The sequence below is a fragment of the Trachemys scripta genome, chromosome 16 (assembly GCF_013100865.1).
Source record: "Trachemys scripta elegans isolate TJP31775 chromosome 16, CAS_Tse_1.0, whole genome shotgun sequence".
Taxonomy (NCBI): domain Eukaryota; kingdom Metazoa; phylum Chordata; order Testudines; family Emydidae; genus Trachemys; species Trachemys scripta.
In genome coordinates, this window is record NC_048313.1 from 15,683,644 (window position 1) to 15,693,942 (window position 10,299).

General features: G+C 62.9%; 1 protein-coding gene and 1 long non-coding RNA gene across 3 annotated transcripts; one reads left to right on the forward strand and one right to left on the reverse strand.

Annotated features, from left to right (window-relative positions):
- Positions 1 to 2,121: 2,121 nt before the first annotated feature.
- Positions 2,122 to 6,327, forward strand: LOC117889276. The gene is made up of 3 exons (XR_004648428.1): positions 2,122 to 2,303; positions 5,371 to 5,538; positions 6,065 to 6,327. It is a non-coding gene; the product is annotated as an uncharacterized LOC117889276 (long non-coding RNA).
- Positions 3,209 to 10,117, reverse strand: LOC117889275 (serine/threonine-protein phosphatase PP1-alpha catalytic subunit-like). 2 transcript variants are annotated; one of them, XM_034793221.1, is made up of 8 exons: positions 9,997 to 10,117; positions 9,356 to 9,362; positions 8,506 to 8,660; positions 8,074 to 8,304; positions 6,733 to 6,837; positions 5,329 to 5,552; positions 4,712 to 4,846; positions 3,209 to 4,372 (listed from the first exon to the last, which is right to left on the reverse strand). In XM_034793221.1, exons 1-8 carry the CDS (start codon positions 10,055 to 10,057, stop codon positions 4,262 to 4,264), a joined length of 1,029 nt encoding a protein of 342 aa, XP_034649112.1. In that variant the 5' UTR covers positions 10,058 to 10,117; the 3' UTR covers positions 3,209 to 4,261. The 2 variants fall into 2 exon arrangements, with proteins under 2 accessions (XP_034649112.1, XP_034649113.1); XM_034793222.1 differs by lacking the exon at positions 9,356 to 9,362 and having other exon boundaries at positions 8,506 to 8,637; positions 10,003 to 10,117.
- Positions 10,118 to 10,299: the final 182 nt, after the last annotated feature.

Consider the following 10,299-nt stretch of genomic DNA (forward strand, 5'->3'; position numbering starts at 1 on the left):
TTCTGTGCCCTGGGCAGTGAGTGTAGCTGGCGCGGGGAGCAGAAGGGATCGGGGCTTGGGACCACCCTGATCCATGGGAAAGGACCTTGGTGTGAAGCTGCAGGACTCCTGGGTTCTCTCCCCGGCTCTAAGAAGGGGAGGAGAGGGGGTCCCAGTGGTTAGAGCGGTGGGGGGAGGGTAACAGGACTCCTGGGTTCGCTCCCCGGCTCTGGGAGGGAAATTGGCATCTTGTGGTTACAGCAGGGGAGCTGGGAGCCATTTCCCCAGCTGTGTGATGGGAGGTGCAGGGGATGATGTCTGGGCCCCCTCCCCACCCCCAGTCCTTCCTGGGCGTCTTCCGCTCGCTGCCCTCCCTGGAGAAGACGGTGGAGAAGGGTTTGATTGCCCTGAACCCCCGGGCACTGCAAGGGGAGTGAGTGTCCTGCTGTGGGGGACCCCCCCTTGTGGGAGGTGGGAGTCTGGGGGGCTTCGCTGGGGCGTCCAGGGAGCCCCATTAGCGGGCTGGGGGAGGGCGATTAGGGAGGCAGGGGGCACCGCAGGGGGCCTGGGAGCCAGGAGGGCAGAGGGGCCCTGCAGTGCATGGTATGGGGCAGTGGATGGGGGCAGGCAGGTGGGGGGGGAAGGGGAGAGTGAAGCGGGGGGGGATGGCAGTGCTCAGTGGTCAGACCCCTGGCCTGGCTCCCTACTGAACATAGGGCCAGGCCGGTGAGGTGTATTGGGGCAGATCTGCAGGTGTGGGTCCCTGCTGGCGATGGGCCTGATGCGGGGGGCAAAGGCGGCCCAGGCCCGGAACTGCCCAGGCCCCACAACCTGTCAGGCCGTTTTCACCCAGGCGCTGCCCCTGCCCCGGTGGGTGGGCTCTGCCGCATGGGGGGCCAGGCACGGGGTACAGCTGAGGAGTTCGCAGCCCCCCTGCAGGCTATAAAAACACCAGGGCCCGGGGGGAGGCTGCCAGGCTTCGGCTGCCAGAGCAGGGGCTGCTTCTGGGCGGGCGGGGCTTTAGCCCCGTGGGGCTGGGACTCGGGGTTCAGGGCTGGGACTCGGGGTGGGGGCGGGGTTCGGGGCTTTAGCCCCGTGGGGCTGGGGGCTTCTGCCTAACGGGGCACCGGGGCTCAGGGCTGGGCGCTCCAGGCTTCCGGCTTCAGCCCCGCAGGGCAAAGGGACTTGGGGTTCCGGGCCCAGTGGACCCCGGAAACCAGTTTGCAGGGCTCCTCCCCAGGGTGCTGTGGCCCCTTGGTTGAGACCCACAGGTATAGATGAGGGGGGCGCAGAGGAATTGGGAACACATGCTGGCTCCCTTGCGTGCTAGTTTGGGGTGGAGGATCAGGGGGCAAAGCCGGCTCTCTGGGGCGCTAGGTCAGCGCGGAGGGGTTGGGAGGATCGGGGGGGCAGAGCCGGCTCTCTGGGGCACTAGGTTTGCACGGAGAGGGTGGGAGGATCGGGGGGGGGGCAGAGCCGGCTCTGTGGGGCGCTAGATCGGCGCGGAGGGGGTGGGAGGATGGGGGGGGCAGAGCCGGCTCTTCCGCAATACCCTGGATGAGGAGCCAGGGGAGCCAGCCCCACCCTCCATGGGCCCCGTCCCACAGCGACACAGCTCGGCCCAGCCCCCCTGGATTGGTTGGGGGTCCCGTGTGGACTCCCCAGCCCCCTGCTGCAGCTCTCTCTCTGTACACACCCTGGCTGTCCCTGTAGAGTCCTGGCCCTCCCGCCCCATCTGTCTCTGCAGGCCCTGCAGGCCGGTCCGCTTCCCCCTGCCGGACCCCCTGCTGGAAGTGCAGCTGGTCCTGGCCCCCCTGTCAGACCCCCTGGTCCACTCCACAGCCTTGCAGACCCAGGTGGCCAATGGATAAGCAGGACCCTGAGGGTTCGACAGTGGCACTCACCGTTGTCATTAGAGTTCAGAGTGAACAGCCCCATCGGACTGGCTGGCTGCCACCTCCCTCGTGGGGCTGCTGTTGCAGGCTGTCTGCAGACTCAGGCAGCAGTTTCTGTGGGGAAGCCTAAGGGTGGGAGAGCTGGGATACTGGGCTGGCCACGGGGGGGCGGGGTAAAGACCCCAGCTCCAGAGGCAGGATTTGACTCTGGCCCCCGCCCCGCTCCCTTCTCCCCACAGGGCCTTTCCCCCAGCTAATGACTTCACGGGTGAGGGCATTGATTGCCATGGAGACCACATGTGAGGCGGGGCCAGGGCTGCCCTCCAGCCCCACCTCTCCCCAGAGACACCCCATCCGGGCACCGCCCAGGAGTCAGAGAGCAGCGACCTGGAGGGGGCTGTGCCAGGGACCACCCCCCTGCAGAAAAAGGTATGTGGTGGTGACGTGTCGGGGCGGTTCTGTGGAGGGGAGCTGTGTGGCAGGGGCTGTCTTGGAGCCTGGGGGGAATGGGCCCATGTGGGTGGAGGGGAAGCTGGGGAGTCCCCACGTCTCTCTCCGTTCCGCGCCGTGTGCTTTGGGTCGGTGCTGACTGAGGGCAGAGAGGGAGAGGCCTGAGACGTCACCTCTGCAGCCCGGCTCCAAGCCCCCTCCCCCCAAAAAGCCCCCAGGAGCCTGTGCGGAGAAGCTGGACTTTCCAACCCCATCACCTGTGCCGGAGCAGATGCTGGCCCTGTAAAGAAAGCTTTTATTAAGACGATGTTTAAAAAAAAAAAAGGGCCCAGTAGAGCGTTTCAGCGCAGAAGTTTCTGGTGATCAGGGAATGACGCGCAGCTTCTCAAGGCGTGCGAAGGTCGGTTTCAGATCGGCTGGCGTAAGGAATACATCACCTGCAATAGCCCCGAGTGGGGGTCAAAGGTTAACGGGGAGATAGGCGGGTATGTTGGTCATATGATGGCTCTGTTCGGGTGTGGCGCATGAGTGGATACGATGCTGAGGATGGATTGACCCTCATTTGGGGAGATTTAATGTTCAGGGAGTTTCTGGTTCCAGTTCATATGGTCCCACGGACGAAGTGTCTCGGTCCCTTTCTCGTCGTCGATGCACGATGGCGCTCCGGCTCATGCCTCCTGGTATCGTCGGTGTTTGGGGGAGCGTCCCTGGACCATCGGCTGGTGTCTCAGACCAGGAGGCGCCGCACGAGCCGTGCGTAGCGTCGACCGATCCCGCAGGGCCGCAGCACACGCTCGTTGCAGGCGTCCCGGGCGCCCAGGGCGTCCGTCTGCACCGCGGAGCCCTTCGCTCTCCGGCGGTCGGCTGGGGGGGGGGGCGCGTCCTTCCCAGCGTCCGAGCTCGGGCTTCGCAAAAGGCGACCGAGACGGCGACGAGGACGAGCTTTTCCTGGGCCTCGGCGGTGACGCCGCCGTCAGGTCGCAGCTGGCTGTCGGTGCCGGGGATGGCGCAGCTCACGGCGACCCCCCCCAGGCGCGGGGCGATGGCGTTCACCAGGGAGTGCTGGACGGCGCTGGGTCATAAACCAGGCTGCTGCCTGCACAGCTGCTGCTGGGGCTGGAGGAGAAGCTCAGCTCCCCCTGCTTCCCCCACCCCCTGCAGCAGTGCGTCCGCCCCCCACCCCATTGCAATGGCTGGGATACCCCCTCCCAGGCAGTTGAGTTCGCCCCCGAGATCCTCTGCTACAGTGACCCCCACATTGCCAGTCTGGGCTCAGCTCCCTGGACACCCCCTTCCGGGCACGGGCCCCTGGAGCCATCAAGGGCCCTGCAGGGGCTGTGGTCCCCTGCTCGCCTCCATTGCACCCAGAAGATAGATCCCAGCATAGCTCGTGGCCCCACCATAACAGCCCCCCAGCCGCAGTGGAGGGGCAGCACCGCTCTCCCCAGAAGTGGCTGCACATCAGCACTCCGCCCCTGGGCGGGTCAGGCACCAGCCCAGGGCTAGGCCCCGCCATGGCATTGGCTGCAGCAGGCAGGGGCTGAGGGGAGACACTATTCTCCACCCCCAGGGGCATTAAAGTCTCAGCCTGGGGCAGGAGGGGGTATTCCCGGCAGAGCCCCTCAGAGAACCCCCCCTCCCGCCACGGGGAAGAGTTTCTGGTAAATATTTATTCAAGAAGAAATCGTCTCAGCATGGGGGAGGGGGGAGGGGCTCAGCTGGCAAAATAGACTTGATCCAGAAAGATTAAACGCACTCCCCCCAGATCAAGAGCCCAGCCTGGCCCCCTCTCCTCGGAGCAGGACTTTTGCCATCAAACCCCAGGAGTTTAAAAATAATAATTCAGCTCCGCCCCAGGCAGGCAGGCACTGAGAGAGCCGGGGGCAGGGCAGTGAGGGGGGGCCCAGTCCATGGGGCAGGGCAGGGGGAGCAGCCGGTTACTTCTTGGCCTTGGCCGCGTTGCGCGGGGGGGTGACAGGGCGCCCGCCGGGGTTCACGCCACTGAACTGCCCGTACTTGCCCTTGGTCTTGTCAGCCGGTTTCAGGATCTGCAGGAGGAGAGGCAGGTTGGATGCAGGGACGGGGGGCCCAGCCCCCCAAGCCAGGGCCCATGCCAGCCCCCACAGCCCAGGGGATGTACCCCACACACCCCTCAGCCCCACAGAGCCCAGACTTGGGGTCCCCACAGCTCCTCGAAGGCCCAGACGCTTCCCCACCTGGGCTGTTACAAGGGGGGGTTGTACTCTGCAGGAGGTTTCCTCCCCCTCTCGCCGTTACCCCAGCCGAGGTCTGACACCCCTCCCAGCTCCTGCCCCCCCCCCCCGACAGGGAGCTGCCCCACGATGCTGGCGCCGCACGCCCCCTGCCCTGCCCTGCCCCGGGCTCACCTGGAAGGAGCACATGAGCGTCTCGTCCACACTCATCATGGCGCCCGCGTTGTCAAACTCGCCGCAGTAGTTGGGGGCTGAGAAGAGCGTCACCAGCTGGCGCTTGGCAAAGAACTCGTAACCATCCTCCACCACCTGGGGCAGGGAGCCAGGAGGGAGTGTCGGGCCCTGCCCACCCCAGTGCCTGCCTCCCAAACTGGCACAGCCTGGTCCCACAGACTAACCCCTCTCTGTCACCCGCACGAGACGCAGGGGCCAGGAACAGACTGATCCGAACAATGCAAACCACCCCCAGCCAGGGGAACCCCCACCAGCAGAGCACCCCACACAGCTCTGACGATCCCCTGCCCCCTCCACCCACTCTGCCAATGCTCGTCCATGACGACCCCCAGCCAGGGCCGCCCAGAGGATTCAGGGGGCCTGGGGCAAAGCAATTTCGGGGGCCCCTTACATAAAAAAAGTTGCAATATTATAGAATACTATATTCTCGTGGGGGCCTCTGCGGGGCAAATTGCCCCACTTGTCCCCCCCCTCGGGAGCCCTGCCCCCAGCCCCCCAGCTCTCCCAGCCCTTCTGATGCCCCGCAATCCCACCCAACAGCCCCCCCCGGCTGGTACCTGGTGTGCCCGACAGATAAAGTCCAGGTCGTGTTTGTGCAGGAACTTGGCGACCATGTCAGAGCCGAAGGTGAAGGAGACACCGCGATCGTTCTCGCCCCAGCCCTGGACATCCTTGTCGGGGTCGGACCAGAGGAGGTCGCACAGCAGGCCCTGATCCGGCACGTCTGTGGGGCGCATGATCCGGCGGATCTGCTCCATCGACTGCAGGTCTGGCGAAAGCCCTGAGAGGAGGGGGGAAATTAGTCTGTTAGACTCCGCCCCCTCATAGGAGCCCCACCCACTGCAATAGCACATTAATAGGGCCCTTCGTTTTCAGTTTTTATTTTATTTTATTTTCCCCAGGGATTTATCAGTGTTTATTACCACAACAACAAAACCAGGTGGAAAAAATCGGTGCAAAAACCTTAATTTTTCTGAGTAAATATCGGGTTTATTTTGGTGGACGGAAGGATGAGGGGAAGTATTCAGTAGATTGATGCCATGAATTCCATTCGTCAATGTGGTTTGATCTCTAATCCCCAAATAAAACTTTTCATTTGAATGAACAGTTTCCTGGTGTAGACTTGGAACTCTCAGCCTATAAATATTGACAGTTAATAACTGGGCCGCCCCACCTGGGGCGCGAACACTCAGCTTCGTCCTTTTCTCCTGTTCGGGTTTCTGAAAACTTCGGAATACGTCCTTGTGTTCTGAACCGCGTCCTGACACAGATTTCATTTGCTTCCCATTTCAGTGCGGCCGATCTCTGAACCGTTATCTGCTAACGGCTTGAACCGGGTACGTGGCGCCATGAGATTCAGCCGTCCGTTCAGATGCGCAGCACTTCAGCGCTCGTGTGCGGCCTGTTTGTTTCTTGTGTGTGTCTTCTAGACCAACACATATACACACAGACGAATGTATTATCGTGATACTTAGAGCTCATGCAATGCTTTGCATTTTCCTGATCAAACACGTTTTTTATATATATTTGAATGATAGAAAAGTAGAGTGAAAATCAGAAACAACGGACTCTCACTTTTGTAAAACCTGGAGATTTTTTGGTAAAGATCAGTTTAAACTGAAAAGGAAGGGGCTTACCTTTTAATTATCCCACCATACACAGCTCATATAGCAACTCCCTGCTCCCCTAATATCTGCCTTGCAGCCCCCCCAAACCCAGATGTTTCCCCCACAGCCCTTCCAGCGTCCATTAACCCTGCCCCAGCCCCATGACAACACCCTGCCCTGATCAAGTGCCCCCAGCCCCAGAGGGCCTAGCACCCTCCGCCTTCCCCAGCAGCGCCCTCAACCGGACGAAGCCCAGACTGGAATTCCTGAAACACCCCCCTATGGTGGCTCTGTCCCTGCCGGGGACAGGGGCACGGGGCACTGCCCCCCCACACCCTGCGGCCCCTCCCACACCTCCATGGCAGCAGAAGATCTTCTCGTCCACAATAGCGGCGACGGGCAGGCAGTTGAAGCAGTCGGTGAACGTCTTCCACAGCTTGATGTTGTAGCGCCGCTTGCCTGTGGGGGACAATGGGGGGGATGGGGGCCCAGCCACTGAGGGAGACAGGGGAGCGGGCCCCCACCCCCAGGCTGGGCCCTGGCCTGCTGGGAGAGTCCCGGCCATGCAGGGAACCAAGTGAACCGTGCAGCCACGGCACACGGGGCCTTAGAATCATAGAATATCAGGGTTGGAAGGGACCCCAGGAGGTATCTAGTCCAACCCCCTGCTCAAAGCAGGAACAACCCCAACTAAATCATCCCAGCCAGGGCTTTGTCCTTAAAAACCTCTAAGGAAGGAGATTCCACCACCTCCCTAGGTAACCCATTCCAGTGCTTCACCACCCTCCTAGTGAAATAGTGTTTCCTAATATCCAACCTAGACCTCCCCCACTGCAACTTGAGACCATTGCTCCTTGTTCTGTCATCTGCCACCACTGAGAACAGTCTAGATCCGTCCTCTTTGGAACCCCCCTTCAGCTAGTTGAAGGCTGCTATCAAATCCCCCCTCATTCTTCTCTTCTGCGGACTGAACAATCCCAGTTCCCGCAGCCTCTCCTCATAAGTCATGTGCCCCAGCCCCCTAATCATTTTTGTTGCCCTCCGCTGGACTCTTTCCAATTTTTCCACTTCCTTCTTGTGGTGTGGGGCCCAAAACTGGACTCAATACTCCAGATGAGGCCTCACCAACGCCGGATAGAGGGGAACGATCACGTTCCTTGATCTGCTGGCAATGCCCCTACTTATACAGCCCAACATGCCGTTAGCCTTCTTGGCAACAAGGGCGCACTGCTGACACACTGCTGACTTCCTCCGTAGGGAGCACCAGCCTGACCCCAGGACCAGCTCGGGGCACATGGGCTATGGGGCGGAGGCTGCCCTCTGCCAGGGACGCTGGCGCACTCATGGCTGGGGTTGTAGGGGATACGGTGGTCAGGGCAGAGGGGGTACAAGAGTGTAGATGTGGGGGGGGAGATAGAGGGTACAGGGGGCAGAGTAATGCGGGCACACTCAGTGTAGAAGCCGTAGAGGCAGTTGATGCTGGCGCACTCATGATATGGGTGAGGGGAGTGGGGTGAGGGGAGCAGGGTGGGGGGGATCGGGGGGACGGGCGGCGGGGGGGGCACTCTCACACTCGTTGTAGAAGCCATAGAGGCGGTTGATGCTGGCGCACTCGTGGTAGGGGTGAGGGGAGTGGGGTGAGGGGAGCAGGGTGGGGGGACTCGGGGGGACGGGCGGTGGGGGGGGCACTCTCACACTCGTCGTAGAAGCCGTAGAGGCGGTTGATGCTGGGGCACTCGTGGTTGCCGCGCAGCAGGAAGAAGTTCTCGGGGTATTTGAGCTTGTAGGCCAGCAGGAGGCAGATGGTCTCCAGCGACTGCTTGCCCCGGTCCACGTAGTCGCCCAGGAAGAGGTAGTTGCTCTCAGGCGGGAAGCCCCCGCACTCGAAGAGCCGCAGCAGGTCGTAGTACTGCCCATGGATGTCACCTGGGGCGGGCGGGAGATGAGGGAGCAGCTACCACAGCCAGGCCTAACCCGCCGTCCCCACAGGCCACGGATCCACCCCTGGCCTCCCCACCCAGCCCAGCCCAGCCCCAGCCAGCGACCCCCCCAGAGTGAACAAGGGGTGCAGGGAATCCCCCATGGCCGCTGGGAGGACGGGTCCCACCCCCGACCTCGCTCACTCACCGCAGATCTTCAGCGGTGCCTCCAGCTCCAGCAGGATGGGTTGGCTCAGGAAGATTTCCCGCGCCATGTGGCAGAGGTCCCGGATCTCACGCTCCGCCATCTGCACGTTCTTGCCGGGCCGGGAGCCATGCACTGCAACACAGCACAGCGGGCGTCTCTGCCGGGCCGCGGTCAGAGCCCCCAGACTGCTCACAGACCCCCCGCAGCTCAGGGCAAGGCCCACTCCAGCTGCGATGGTCCCAGGGGCCTGAGGCTCTGCTGGGCAGGCCTGTGGACCTCCCCCCACCCCCCCAGGCAGGGTAACAGGTGACTCGAGACCAGCAGAGGGGGAGGCCCAGCCTAGGGCCTCACCCGCTCTGTGCGGCCGGCTCCAGAGGCGCAGTGAGGCTGGACCCAGACCCACCACGGGCCCTCGGCCAGAGCCCAGATGGGATCATCAGACACTCAGCCAGGCAGTGGAGACCCGCCCCCCCTACAGCGGAAAGGCCCCGCGCCCCATTCCCTGGCCCCTCTGAGCCAGCCAGTTCCCCACCCTGGGGCAGGATCAGAGCCGGTGCCCACTAGAGGGCCCACCCCCTGGCTCCTGGTCAGACGCAGAGGTGGCCCAGCAGTTGATACTGGCCCGTGAGGCCGGGCACCTGGGTTCTCTCCCCGTTCTGTAATCTTGGGCTTCTCCCTTCCTCTGTGCCTCAGTTTCCCCACACGACAAACAGGACTGATGCTTCTGCTTTGCCTGTGTGACGCATGGAGATGTGAGCTCAGATAATCTGCCGCTCAGCAACTGCTCCGGTCCAGGGTGCAGCCCCAGGGGTCAGGTGCCACCCAGAAAACATAGCTAGGGTCACCCCACAACACCCCTAGTATTATAAGTGTGCAGGGATGTAACAGCTAATCTCCCCCTCCCTCCACAGCACTGGGCGAGCAGAGTTTGCACTGGGACAACCACCCCCTCACTCCCCCCTCCAGGTCTCCCCTCCCTCCACAAACTCCCCCTCCAGCTGAGATCAAGTCCCCGCCCCGTCCCCGGGAACGGAAGAGTCCCTAGCTCCTTGGGGGCCGAGGAACTGCGTGGCCCACCCAGGACTGCCGGGAACTGTACAAGCCGTGGGGGAGGCAGCTACCGGAGCCCTGGTCCCCCCCTCCGCGTAGGGCCAGCCCCGCCCCCCGCCCCGGCACGCGCTGCAGGCCGGGAGACCCAAGCGAAAACAAAGGACCCCCACAAAGTCACCACAGGACTGCCCTGAGGGCCCGGCCTGTTCTGCGCCCCCGCGGCCGCCCTGCCACAACCCAGCCTGTGCATGGTGGGGGACAGGGGCAGGATCCAACCAGACAAGCCCCCCCAGCACTGTCCCACGCCCTCAATTAGGGTGACCAGATGCCCTGATTTTATAGGGACAGTCCCGATATCTGGGGCTTTTTCTTACATAGGCTCCTATTACCCCCCCACCCTCATCCCATGCTAGACGCCCCCCGCCCCCGGGGGCCCCCCACTTGCACCTTCCAGTAGCCGCTCGATGAGTGAATCCAAGTTGAGTTTCTCGCCCTCCAACATGGCGGCTCTGCGGGAGGGGACCTGGTCTCATAGGCACCGACTTCACCTCTGCCCGGGAGGGGCTCGACTACCCCCCCCGCTCGCACCCACACCTGCACCTGTACCTGCACCTGCACATGCACCTGCCCCGCCCTCACCCCGCCCCCCCACTCCCCGCCCCCCCCCTGCACCTGCACCTGCACCTGTCCTCACCCTGCCCTCAGTCCTCCTGTTCCTGCCTCTTCTCCTCCCTCTCCCCCCGA